The sequence below is a fragment of the Pteropus medius genome, unplaced genomic scaffold (genome assembly GCF_902729225.1).
Source record: "Pteropus medius unplaced genomic scaffold, Ma_sr-lr_union100, whole genome shotgun sequence".
Taxonomy (NCBI): Eukaryota; Metazoa; Chordata; class Mammalia; order Chiroptera; family Pteropodidae; genus Pteropus; species Pteropus medius.
The window spans coordinates 2,135,900-2,149,053 of record NW_024356397.1 but is presented as its reverse complement, the minus strand read 5'-3'; the positions used below and the strand labels follow the sequence as shown (position 1 = coordinate 2,149,053).

At 49.0% G+C, this 13,154-nt stretch overlaps 1 protein-coding gene across 1 annotated transcript; it reads right to left on the bottom strand.

Moving 5' to 3' along the window:
• Nucleotides 1–266: 266 nt before the first annotated feature.
• Nucleotides 267–7,152, bottom strand: LOC120602209 (keratin, type II microfibrillar, component 7C). The gene is made up of 9 exons (XM_039862235.1): nucleotides 6,712–7,152; nucleotides 4,940–5,148; nucleotides 3,802–3,862; nucleotides 3,576–3,671; nucleotides 2,801–2,965; nucleotides 2,416–2,541; nucleotides 1,922–2,142; nucleotides 1,235–1,266; nucleotides 267–737 (listed from the first exon to the last, which is right to left on the bottom strand). The coding sequence occupies exons 1-9, from the start codon at nucleotides 7,093–7,095 to the stop codon at nucleotides 550–552; spliced, it is 1,482 nt and encodes a 493-aa protein (XP_039718169.1). The 5' UTR covers nucleotides 7,096–7,152; the 3' UTR covers nucleotides 267–549.
• Nucleotides 7,153–13,154: the final 6,002 nt, after the last annotated feature.

Sequence of the window (13,154 nt, the reverse complement as noted above, 5' to 3'; positions counted from 1 at the left end):
CCTGTGGTTCCCTTTAGAACCAGTCAGAGGAAAAAGTTTCATACTACCCTAGACTGACCGATGTGACTCGGGTGGAAGGTGCTGTGAACACAGTCAGCACTACCTGGCCAGGGAAGAATGGCTCTATTTGGGGTTAGGTTCTCTGGGTATCCAGGTTGAAGACAGGCCAGAATGACCCTATGCTCAGGTCATCTCGCTGAGCTGGGGGTGCTCACTAGCTGGGCTTAGTCTGAGAAAGCAAGACATCATAGCACAGAAAGCGGGTCCCCCAGTTTATTGGGAAAATGTAGGCAAGGGGCCAGAGGCAGGAGAGGCAGTCCAGCAGTGCTCCTTCCGGGGAAGGAGAGCCCAGAGAAGCCGGTGGAATGGAAGGGTCCATTCCAGGCAGCAACCCCTTCTGGTTGGACAGGATGCGTAGAGGAGTGGGCTGATGGGAACGAGCTGAGTAATGTATTCTCAGAACATAGGGGGAAGACCTATGGAGGCACCGCTGTTCTCAGCGGGGGCGGAGGTAGTGACACTTGGCAGGCAAAAGGGGTTTCTCTGGCTCTAACACCTCCCTAGGCCGCAGGAACCCGTTCCACAGGTGGTGTTGAGCTGGCAGCAGGGGGCGCACATTCCGGTGCTCACCGCCAGGTTCCCACTGCAGGGGGCGCTGCAGGCGTTGCCTACCACCGGCCGGGAGCCAGACACGCAGAGGTCCCCACAGACAACACCGCCCCGCGAGCTGCTGACACCTGCGAGAAGGAGGGCTGGGTCAGGAGGCCTGGCTGTGATCACTCCACCTAGCCACCTTCCTTTGGCTTCTGTGATCTGTCCAGCCTTCTGGGGAAGGACTCAAAGAACTTTCAGTTCTAGTTCTGAAGGTATGGAAGGAACCTGAGCCTGGAGCCAGGAGCCCTGGGTTCTGGCCCTGGTTCTGCATTGCGATCTTAGTTAAGTCCCTTTCTTTTTCTGGTCTTCCTCACCTATACAAGGTGGAGGTCATAGTGAGTGATACCTAAAGCCCTGTACTGCAGTGACATATTATTATTCTTTCCCTCCCAACCCCATTCATGCTGTGAGGTTCTTCCTGCAAGTTAACCTTAGTTGCTCCTGCTCCATAACCAACCCACTCCTATTTATCAGGGAGGAATTATTGGCCACACTCTTCCCAGTGGCTCTGTATACTCATATTTAGGAAATTCTTGTTGTCCAACCTAAAATTTTCCTTTTCAGGACTTAAGATACTTACAGACATTCACAGCTCCAATGCCTTCACATAGCCTAAGTAGGGGAAAGGTGAGAAAGGAGAAGAGAAAAGAGATCAGAATGAGGTCCTCAAATTTCCTCAAGGGCTGGAATGGGTCCCGTTAGGGCTATTTCTGGTCTATATTTATGCCTTTGTGGAACTTTAAAAAGTACCTTTCTGGCAGAGCACACTATTTGGCAAGCAGAGTACAGGCTGGATGTCAACTCTCACTTGCCCTTCAGCTGACTATATCTTTGTGCAGTGCCCAGTCTAAAAAACCATACCTGGCATATGTATATGAGTTCAGTTTTAGGAAGGAGAATGTTCTCTTGGGCAGTGACATGAGGCCAGGTTAAGTTTGGCCAGCAGCTCCACCCTAGGGCAAGTGACTGTCTAGAAACCAGGGAGGGAGTGGATCTTGGAAGAGTTGAGGATGAAATAACTTGATGTTCTGAACTGAGAGGCAGGGTGCCTAGTTTCTAACCCTAGAAAGTGACTCTAGACAGTGGCTCTGGCCTTTGTTTTCCTCTATGTGCTATGCCCAAGTTCCAGGCCTTTGCGATCTAGGATCCAAAGACCCCAGAATCTAGTTTGGGGCCAGTTCTTGGGACTGAGACTGGAATAGGGAGGAATCAAAGGTGGGCAGATCTATGAAAGTGGATTTCTTAGAGAAGCTGGGTTGGGCCTCACCTCTGCTCCTCGCCCTCCAGCAGGCGCCTGTAGGTGGCGATCTCGATGTCCAGGCCCAGCTTGGAGTTCATCACCTCCTGGTACTCCCTGAGCAGGCAGGCCATGTCCTGCTTGGCCTTCTGCAGGGCGGCCTCCAGCTCGGCCAGCTTGCAGCGTGCGTCGCTGATGGCCGTCTCGCCCTGCTGCTCAGACTGGGTCACTGCAGCCTCCAGCTTGGTGTTCTGGCGATCCAGAAGAGAACAAGGTGGGTTATGTCTCTGGGTCTCTCTGTTCATTTCCTGAGTGTGTCCAGGCTCTCCCAGCCAGCTGGGAACACCCAGGAACAGGCCCGTCACTCCATCACCTGGGTCTCCCTGAGTGACCACAACCCACAACTCTAGTCATGCAAATGGGCTGGAGAATGAATGCCGAGATCCACATTGGACAGACACTGCCCATGGGACCCTGGCGAGGCCCCCAGCCTCTCTGGTGTCTAGGCCACAGGTGACCTGTACCTGGCACTTGGCATTCTCGACCTCGGCGGTCAGCCTCTGGATCATGCGGTTCAGCTCGTTGATCTCCTCCTTGGTGCGGCGTAGGGTCTCTCCATGCCGGATCACCGTGGCCTTCATCTCCTCACACTGCGGGAAAGCACAGATGCTCCTGAGGCTCAGGATTGGACATGCCAGCCAATAAAGATGCCAGGGATGATAGTGCAGGTTGTACAGTGTTTGGCCTGTGCAACCAGCCGTGGCAGCCCCGTTCTGCCACCTCAACCTGAGAGCTGTCTGCCCTCTGTTACCATCCCTAGGGATCAGGACCCCCAGATAAAAGAAACTTTCCTAATATATAACTTGTATCACGACCACGTCTAGGAGGCAGGTGTCCTGTGCCACTCACCTTGCTGCGGTACCAGGACTCAGCCTCAGCACGACTGCGGCTGGCGATGTCATCGTACTGAGCCTTGATCTCAGCAATGATGCAGTCCATGTTCAGGTCCCGGCTGTTGTCCATCTTGACGACGACTGAGGTGTCTGAAATGTGGGCGTGGAGGACACGGATCTCCTGTGGGGTGGGAATGGGGGTAGAAGAAGAACAATCAAGTTATCTGAGATTTTCCTCACCTGCTGAGGCTGATGCTTATCATCTTTGGCAAATTCAGAGCTAAAGTCTCTTGTTCATAGAGAAAATCTCTGATGAACTTGCATAACTTTCTGTCTAGATAAGAAATATCTTTTAGAAGAAAATGCAACTACTTCTCAAATGCTTGCTTCTGGGATTGTTTAGGCCCATGTGAGCCTAGAAAGCTTCCCTCCAGCCAGCTTGCTGTGAATGCTTCCTCAGGGACCAGACTCTGTTTTGGGGCCATGTCACATTCTCTTGGACCTACCACATAGGGGATGGCTATTGGCTGCCAGAGAAAATCTGGGCCAGAGAGCATGGGAGTGAAGCTGCGTGATGCTTCTCAGGCCTCTGTTTTGGGTTCCTAAGGCACGGCTCTCTGTCCTAGTAACTGCCCTCTCTTGCCCTTTACTAATTCTGTTCCTTATGGTTTTCCATTCCTCTACCTTCCGTCTCTCTTCTTGCTCCTTTCCAACTCTCTAGCCTTGAGCCTGGTTTCCCACACTAGCTGGCTTGAGGGGTCTGGGCAAAGGTCAGGCTGAGACCCCCTCACCTCCTCATATAGTCGCCGTAGGAAGTCGATCTCCTGGGTCAGGGCCTCCACGTTGGCCTCCAGGTCTGATTTGCGGAGGTAGGCACAGTCCACATCCTGCGTGGGGGTCAAAGGTCTGTATGGCCAGCTATCCTCAGAAAGCTCTGAGGGCTTGGCTGCCATGATGCAGGGCAGAGAGGATTGGGTAGCTGGGAACTCAGGGTGCACCTTGGCTTCAGGCACTTACCTTCTTTAGAGCCACAAACTGGTTCTCCGCTGTGGCCCGAAGTGCAACTTCTTCTTCATACCTGAGGTTGGCAGGGAGAAAAAGACCCCATCTGAGTATCTCTCGACTTGGCCACGAAGCAGGTGTGCAAACAAGCCTGATTCCTAGACTGCCCTTGTTCATCCCCCTGCCTCCAAAAGAAAAGGGTCAGGACCAGGAAGATATTAGGCTGCTGCTCCAGGCTAGTGGGTTACACCGGAGAACTGAAGCACCTACTCTCACTTCACCTCTGAACTTTTCAGTGGGAGTGGGAGGGCGGGATGTGGAAGCTGTGTGGTATGTGTGTGTTTTTTTTGGCGGAGAAGGCAAGGGAGGTGGCTGTTTTCTTACCCGGGTCTACATTTACCTTTCCTCTGATCCTTCCTTTTGCCCCTGGCTTTGTCCTAAGTAGTGGGATCTCCTCTCTGTCATTTCCTTCCTGGGCTCAGACAAAAAGAGTGGAACCTGCCACTTTTTCCTGCTCTGTGGGCAAGCCAGCTCAGAGCCAGAGGCAGGGGGTATGGTGGCCTTGGAAGTCCATGGCTGAGAGCCTTACTGTAAGAAGCTGGCCACCCTTCAAAAACAGATTCCTTTTGAGTACCCAGTGTACACCCTTCATATCATGTGTCACACTTGGTAACTGAAGGTCTGCCTGTGACTATGCCACGCCTGCCTCCCAGCACACTGTAAACCCTACAAGGACAGGGACTATGTCTACTGGTTCCCCCTGAATCTCCAGAACCCAGTTCAGTGTCTGGCTGATACCTGGTAGGCACTCAGAGAGTGTTAGCTGAGTGAAGGAGTAAACTTAAAAAGAATACATGGCTTTGAGGAACAGACTCAAATGAGCCAGGAATATTAATTTTTCTGGGGTCCTAAGAGAAGAGTTGGTGGATGGAGAAAGGAAGAGAACATCCTTTTTCTGATCTGCTGGCAGGAAGGCAAGGTGAGCTCCATCCTCCAGGGGCCAGGACCCACCCACAAAACCCGTGTGCCTTAAGGAAAGACAGTATGGGTTCTTCCCTGTCCTTAGGCAGAGACCCAGCCAGAGACCCAGACACTCCCCTGTGCTGGGAGTTTCCTTCAAGCCCTTTGCTGAGCCAACCCTTCCTTCACTCACTTCTTCTTGTAGCCCTCCAGCACCTCCTGCACGTGGTTGAGCTCTGAGGCCAGCCTCCCGCTGTCGGCCTCCACACACTCGGCCTCCCGCCTCAGCGTCTCGATGTAGCCCTCGAACAGGGGCTCCAGGTTGCTCTCACAGCACTTGCGGTTCTGGTAGAACTGCCACTTGGTCTCCAGCAGCTTGTTCTGCTGCTCCAGGAAGCGCACCTGCCACCCAGAGGCAGAGCCTGAGAATCTCCTCTTATAAGGTCAGAGGGGAAGAGGGGGTCCCAGCACCAGGAACTGCAGGCTCTCAACTCTGATCCAGAGTCATCTCTGGAAGGGGTATGTCATCTCTCAAAACCACAGCAGGGCTTACTCAGCTTACCACCTGCAAGCCCTTCCTGTGAGCTAACTTCAGTCTTTTTAAGGCAATTTGCCTAGCGTCCTGGAAAGTGCTAAACCATGCTGAGTCCAGACTCTAATGCCACTTGTTAATATTATGTCTTTGGGCACAGCCCTTAACCCCTCTGTAGTGTGACTGCTTCTCTGTGAGGGTTTAATGAGCCCTGGTACCGAAAGGCACCTACAAGCTGAAGGGCTTCTACACCAAGTCAGGTGTGATTGTAAGCATGCAAATGAACAGGTCAGTCTTTTTAGGAAGGCAGACTGTAAACGCTGAAAAATAAAGGATGTGCCAAATTACTGAACCCTTACAACAACAATGCAGTTGGAGCTCTGTGCTCCAAACCCCTCACTTTACAGATGAGAGATAGAAGTCCCATCTAACTGCCTAGATCTCACAATGGAAGAGGAAGAACTCAAACTCTCATCCGCTGCTCTGCGGGGTGGGGGTCGGGGGGAGCACTTCTCTCACTATAGAAATTATTGACTACAGGGCCCAAGGAAAATTTCACCTCTATCTCCCCGCCACAAGGTTGGCTCACTACCCCATGTGAATCCCATCATCTAATAACTTTGCCATCCTTGGTAAGTCCTTTCTGATGCTATCCTTTGTCTCTCATGCTGTTAGGAGTTCCAGATATTTTTGGTCCTTCCTGGTGGGTATATCTCTAGCATGACTTCTCTCAAGGTTGGCTCTGGAGTACTCTTCTTGGCCCCAGAACACCTTCTTCATCAGCTTTCTCCCCTGACCCCTCACACCACAGCTACATGGTAGTCGCCTGGATTTAGTAGAGAAGACAATGGCAGACTTGTGCTGGATACTGACATCTACAGATGGTTTCGACTGCGCCCATAGGACATGGGAGAGTGGAGACTGTCCATAGCTCATCTACATCCTGAGCTCCAGGTACAATGGCTTGGACAAACCACTCTGGCCCTTGCTCAGTGGCTAAGTAACCACTGGAATGGAAACAGCTCTGTGTGATCCACGACCATGAGATTCCCTCCACACAGTCTTCCAGTATAGTACTCACTAGCCCTGCCCTGGACTTAGGGAGCACCTCCTTGCCATGTAAGCAGCTATTTGTCTTCAGATGCATTGAACACGTGGTGGCCCTTTGCTCACAAGATGTTATCGCTCAGCACTACAAGTTCTGGCCCTTGCTCTGCTTATGTGTTTTCAGTTTGTCTCCCCCATCAGACTGGCAACTCTTGATTCTATTCTTGTCTTTCGATCTCTCTGTTTGTGTCCTAGAGGTATACCATCTCTCCCTTTGGACTGGGAGCTTCTATGGGTAAGTGAATGATTCTGACTCTCTCCTCATTGCCCAGCCTGGCTCCTGTGCATGGGTGGAGTTCAGGAAGAGTGTGATCAAGGACACCCACCTTGTCGATGAAGGCGGCGAACCTGCTGTTGAGACACTTGATCTGCTCCTTCTCCTCGTGCTTCACGCACTGCGCGTTGGGGTCGATCTCCAGGTTGAGGGGCGTGAGGAGGCTCTCGTTGACCGACACGGTGGTGATGCAGGGCGGGCTGGGTCCGCACACGCCGCCCGAGCGGTATCCGAAGCTGCGGCCACAGGAGCCAGAGCGGAAGCCCCCGCAGACACTCTGGCTGCCAAAGCCCCCGGTGAGGCCGCGGTAGCAGGAGATGCCGCGGTAGGGGGCGGCCGTGATGCAGCAGCGGCCAGGCCGGGGCCCGCAGGCGGAGGCGCAGCTGAAGTTCCTGGGGCCAAATCCACAGCCCACATTGCTGAAGCCACAGGTCATATTGGAGATAGGGAGATGTCTGAACAGTGGAGAAACTGGTGGAGAATAGAGCCAAAGGTCTGTGCTCCCTGGGCCGTGGCAGGTCCTTTTATGCAGCAGGGGTAGCTGGCATTAAAAAGGACAGCAAAGAGACAATAGCTACATTTTATTGGCTTGGCATCACCCTGGCCTCTTAAGAGCCAACCCGCTTGCCTCTTCAGTGTAGCTGTGTCAACAATCCCCAGCCACAGGCCTGTTTCATCTTCAAAGCCCTTTACAAGCTTCCTCATGGCCTCGCCCTACCTATTGCTACTACACGTGGAGAAGGGAGACGGGCTCCTGGAAGCATCAATTGGACTTTACGCTCCAGTGCAGGGAATGGGTGCTGTGACCTGGGGCGGAGCCTGCTCTCTGTATCCTTTTCTGGAAGGCGCAAAGCTTAGCTATGGGCCCTGGCCCTATGACCTGGCATCAGGTGGAGAGGCTGGCCTGTCTCAGGTTGGGGCGACATCTCAAACAACCTTTTGTTCTAGGCTTCTTTGCCTTCCTCTCTCTCTCTAAAGCATGTTCCTTTCTTCACTGTCAATATGAGCCTCTCCTAACCTGTTCTTACTCAGAGCCCAGTCAGAAGTGGGGATGGTAGTAGAGATTTTGGAAGGAGTGTGGTCCATGCGCTTAGGGAATTTCTAGGAAAACAGAAGCCATGGGACACCAGCTGGGACATGGGAGAAACTGAGTCAGAGAGTTCAGGAGAGAATCAGAGCCATTCTTCAGAGTTCTGGGTATCATTGCTGGTGGGAAAGGTTCAAGAATGTGAGTGTGGAATACCTTAGAGCTGCAGGAGTTGATCAGGGAAGGCTTCTTGGAGGTGGGTTTAAAGAAGACTGGGATGGAATGGGGATAGTGTTGGGAGGAGATAAGAAGTCCAGTTCTGATTTGGAGATTAGACAGTAATCATCTTTTCATTCAGTCAGTAAATTCTTCCTGAGTGCTAATGATGCGCTAGACACTTGCCGGGTCTGGGAATCCAGCAGAGACCCGAGGTGTTTGGAAGCAGGAGAGGGTGGCGTGCACATGGGGTGATGGAGAAGACACAGGTGGAGGGAAGGCCCCACGATGCCCAGGCTGAGTTGGAGTCTTACGTTAGGGTGTGGGAGTCCTTTAGGTTCCCAGCAGGAAGCTGAGCAATGAATACTGGTGCGTGCACACTCATCAGGAAGAGTGAAAGGGGCTGGGAATGGGGAGACAGGTCACCAGGATCCTGAGAGGGCATCACTTCCTCCCTTCAGAGGATCCACAGGGTGAGAGGAGGTAGAGACTCAGCCAAGCACCCTTAATTTGCCCCTTAATCCCTTTGAGCTAGATTGGTGATGGCTTTGATGGGTGGGCAGTGGGATTAAGCCAGGAGGTTCCTCTAACCCAAGAATCTGAGCCCATAAATCCTTCCAAGCACATGTCTCTTGACCGCCTTTGTACTGAGGATGACTCCTCTGATGGACCTGTTTCCTGACCAGCCACAACAAAATGCTGACTCAGTCTGGGCTAAAAATAGCCCTCTATGCATCCTTCCAGGGCCTCACCAGGGCCTCCCTACTCCCTCTCAGGGTGAGTGGCCAGTTACATCTGAGAGTCAGTGAAGGCCCATCTTGGAGGGCGGGTGATGGTGCTATGGGAATTTGTTAGGGAGCTGGACAACATCTGCATGGATTCTATAAAAAGGACACTCTAGCCCCTTCATCTTGGACCCTGTGGATAGATTTCCAGACTCTTATGTCTGCTATGGGAACTGTGGATATGGATTGTGGGATAAGGGCTTCAGGTATGAGAAACACACAGGAGGCAAGGTCTGGGAGCTGGAGGGTGACTGATTCCAGCTGAATAGCTGATGAGATTTTTGGAGCATTTCTGTGGGAGGTGTGGCTGGTGGTACTTAGATGCTAAGCCTTTGCTGGGTTAAACATCTGCTGACATTCAAGAAAGAACCAGATCTTTCTCTCCTCTTGTCTCAATCCACATTGGAACTGGTGAGCACCTGGAAGATTCTCAAGCCATGTCCAATGATTACTTGAGATTTGTTTCTTGGTATCATGCTGAGGGGTGCAAGATGGCAAAGCCTCTGTAAAACATTTCTCTATTACTGTATCTTTGTCCTCTGACCCTGCTCACTTCTCAACACAGTGGGGTTGGTATCAAGTTGGACCCTTCACTGAGGGTCTCTGTGTAGACATACCTACCTCCTTGGTTCAGGGGAGCCATAAGTGTGCCCAGGCCCCTATCCTGGTTGGAGATGATGGAAGTATGGACTCTAGTGATAAAAAGGCATGGTTTGAAGCCCAGCTCTGCCACTTACTAGCTTTGGGACCTAGGACAACTTACATTTTCTAGTTTCTTACTTGTGATATATGAATGGCAACTCATGCCTTGCTGGGCTTGGGGAAGATGAATCGAGTGTCTGGTGGTAGGAGGTGCCACCTCTTACCACCTACTAACAAGGCGACTGGTCCCAGTTACATGAAGCCAACAGGGCCTTGCAAAGGGATAGCGCGCATGGGCTGTGAGGTTCCATCCTTGCGTGAGCACACAACAGCACAATAGCTTTTACAAGGCAATCATTGCCACCTCAGAAAACCTTAATTAAAGCACCAATTTATAAATGGACCAGAACAAAGAGAATGACAGACCAGGTGAGCTCCTTGAAAACAGACTTAGACAGGAAGCTGACAAAGGGTCAGCAGCAGCCCAGTCTGAGGTGTTGCTTCCTTCCACCTGAGCAACTGACTGAGATGGGTTCTGGTCCTCATCATGAGGCTCTGGCTGAGCCTCAGGCTGGTTCAGTTGTCAAGGCCCGTGCCTTTTCCCTGCCCTTTACCCAGCCAGCCTGGGTCAGCCTAGGGGCTGGCTTGTCGCTGCTGCGGACAATGACTACTTGCCCTGCCATTCTGGTTCTCTGAGTCCTGCCTACTTCCCTGGAATTGCGACTGGCCTTATTCACAACTCTGTGTTTTTTTTGGTCGTCACCTGCCTGCCTGTCTGCCTGCCTGGCTTCTGACCCACAGATGCTCAGACTTTTGTCATTTCTTCTTGCCTTAATATCTATGGGCCTTTTAATTGTTTTTGTCCCTTCCTAATGGATTTATGATAAACAACGCTGTGATGAGCATTAGTCAATATATTTTTGTGCATATCTCCACTAATTCTTTAAAATAAATTTGTGGAGGTGAGATTGCTAGGTTCAAGGATACAGTCTCGGTCTGAGGTGTCACCTGTCTGGCTGCAGAAGTGGTTTTTCTGTGCTCAGCGAAGTCGTAGGATTTGAGAGTCAGAAAGTGTGGATGCAAATCCACTCTGACTCTTACTAGCCATGTGATGAGTTAGTTCATCTCTGTACATTTTGTTTCTTCATCTATGAGATGAGGGTTAGAGAACTGGCTCCTGGGGTCTCTCTGAAAATGAAATACTCATTTTACCTTCGTAAAAGCACTCAGAAGGCTGAGAACACACCCACCTCCTTCCCAGGACAGGAACCTCCTGGGCCTTGCTTTCCTTGGTTCTCCAACCTTCCCATCTTCAGTTCTGCCTCTGACCTTGAACTCGTAACACACTGAGGACTATGGGCTGGAGCTGATAAAATATGGCACCTTCACATACTCTAATACTGTTTATTCAACAGGTACTATGTATTGCAGGACATGAAGAAGAGTTTAACACACGTCCCTGTCCTCAAGAAGCTGACTGGTTAGTCAGATACATTTGTAAACAGGCACAAGTTAAATGGATAGTAGACATAGTAGTTTTTCATGGCAGTTCATGATTGTTAATTGACTGGCACAGTGTGTCTTGTCTTAAGGGTTTGGGGACGAGCTCACTGTGAGCAGGTGCAATCAGGGAGGCTTTGTGGGAAAGGTCAGACTTTAGCTAGGCTTGGGAAAGTCGAAAGGGTGGAGGCAGTGCCAGGCGGAGAATGGCAAAAAAGCACTGGAATATTCAAAGCACAATGGATGAGCTTAGAGAATGTCATACCTAAAGGATGAAGGCACATTCCAATGAAATTTGGGAGCAAGAAAAGATGCCCACTCTTAATGCCATGCTTTACAAACTGGAATTCCTGTCCAAGAAAAGAAGTATGTCTACGTATTAGAAGAGGTAGAACTGGTCTTATTTGCAGACAATGTGATCAACTACATAGAAAACCCAACAAAGTCAATCGATAAACTGTAGAAATAATAGAACAAGTTGAGCAGTGATGCTAGTTACAAGGTCAACTTATGAAAATCAAAAGTGTTTTTCTATATTGGCAACAACCAATTAGAAAATTAATAGAAAAATAAAGTTAAAATTCCTTAGAGTGATGATAATAATGAAATATTTATGATACAACAATAAAGTATTAACAAAATCTATATGGGGCATAATGTAGGACTCGCATATAAAAAAATCATGCAAGAAAATTCGATTAAGTGGAATCATATCATATTCAAGAATAATTTGACCTAATATTCCAAAGATATAAATTCCCACAAATTAATTAATAAGCACAATGCAGACCCAATAAAAACTCTGCTGGATTTCTTTTTTTAATGTAAAATTTTTTATTAAACTAATCATTTTAGTCAATAAAGGGACTTGAGGTTAACTTGATTTTAAAGAGCTCTAAATCAAAAAGTTTTTTCTGCCTGTAAGCCGGTCACAACTGCCGATTTGCAAAGTCATTTACAAAAATGTTAGTTTCTACTCTACTGGATTTCTTTTGAGGGACTTGATAAAATGAATCTAAAATTTATATGGAAGAATAACATCTAAAGTCAGTTATGAAAAAGGACATCAAAGAGAATGTCTGAGGATTAGAGAGAAATAATAGTAGAAAAGTATAGTATCTATGCAGGAACAGATAAATGAGCCATTAGATAGAATACAGAGATCAAAATGGGCCATCTAATATAAGATAAACTTGATATTTGATGAAGGTGGCAACAAGTGAAGGGCTATTTACTTATCTGGTGAGATTAGCGAAAATAAACTCGCCATATGGAGAGTGTAGAGCTAGAGTCCAGTTTGTACCATATTGATGGGAGGCTTCAGATGGAGGAAAGGCCTGGACATGGAAGGTAAAACTATAAAGCAAACAAAGGAATAGATAAGAGACTATGTTTGTAGCCTAGGGGTGGGGAAAGACTTCCTAAACAAACTTTGAAAATCAAAACCACAGGCAAAAAATTTATCGACATGACCACATCAAAATGAAGAATTCCAGTTTAATGAGAGACTATAGAGTAAAAATTAACTCTATAGTTGATAGCCTGGAAAAAGCTTAATATCTACAACCTGTAAGAAACTCCTACAAAACAAGTATGAGACAGGAAACCCAGTGGAAAGCTAGCTACAGTCTACACAGACATTTCCCCAAAAGGAAAGAGCAAAAGGCTAATAAGTACAAGGAGTAAGGATGACTCTTGCCGTCCTTAGAAGATGTAGACTGGAACCACGAGGCATCTTTCTACCATCAGAATGGCAGAGATTAGAAAGTGGGTGCTACCAACTTGAGTAGAATTGGGAGGATGGGGACCTTTGTGCGCTGGGGGTAGGAATGTGGGCTGGTGCAAACATGTGTGAACCTTATGATCCAGTAACCTCACTCCTGAGAGAAGTCCAACCCCACTGAGAGCAGTTCCCCTGCAAGGACAAGGCAATTCATCGTGGCATTATATGCAGCAGAAAGAGGTTGGTAGAAACTCAAATGACCAGAAATAGTATAAATATAATTAAAAGATGATAAATGTATATGAAAGTTAGAAGCAACAAAGTTGATGTACTTACAGACAACATAGTGTTGGGTTAAAAAACATTAAAACCATACCAGATGAATGAAAAAGAGAGGGGTCTTCTCTGAGCCGATGAAGACACCGTGCCAAAACCTGGACACTGATGGACTCAGCTTTCTGCTTAGGAGCCCCCAAAGAAAAACTGAACATAAAATAAAGAAAATGGGAAAATCTAGAAGATGAGCTAGAGGGCTTCGTTGGGGCTGTGCTGAGGGCTAGCTGAGGAGCCTTCAGACATCTTCTGCTGAGCCTTTGGTGCTT

What these genes read in the sequence shown, in the direction of transcription:
- LOC120602209 (XM_039862235.1), bottom strand. Translation starts at nt 7,095, where the DNA reads ATGACCTGTGGCTTCAGCAATGTGGGCTGTGGATTTGGCCCCAGGAAC. An exon ending in TCGCCGCCTTCATCGACAAG is followed by an intron (nt 5,149 to 6,711) that starts GTGGGTGTCCTT and finishes TCTGGGTGGCAG; the next exon opens with GTGCGCTTCCTGGAGCAGCA. An exon ending in TCGAGAATGCCAAGTGCCAG is followed by an intron (nt 2,143 to 2,415) that starts GTACAGGTCACC and finishes CTGGATCGCCAG; the next exon opens with AACACCAAGCTGGAGGCTGC.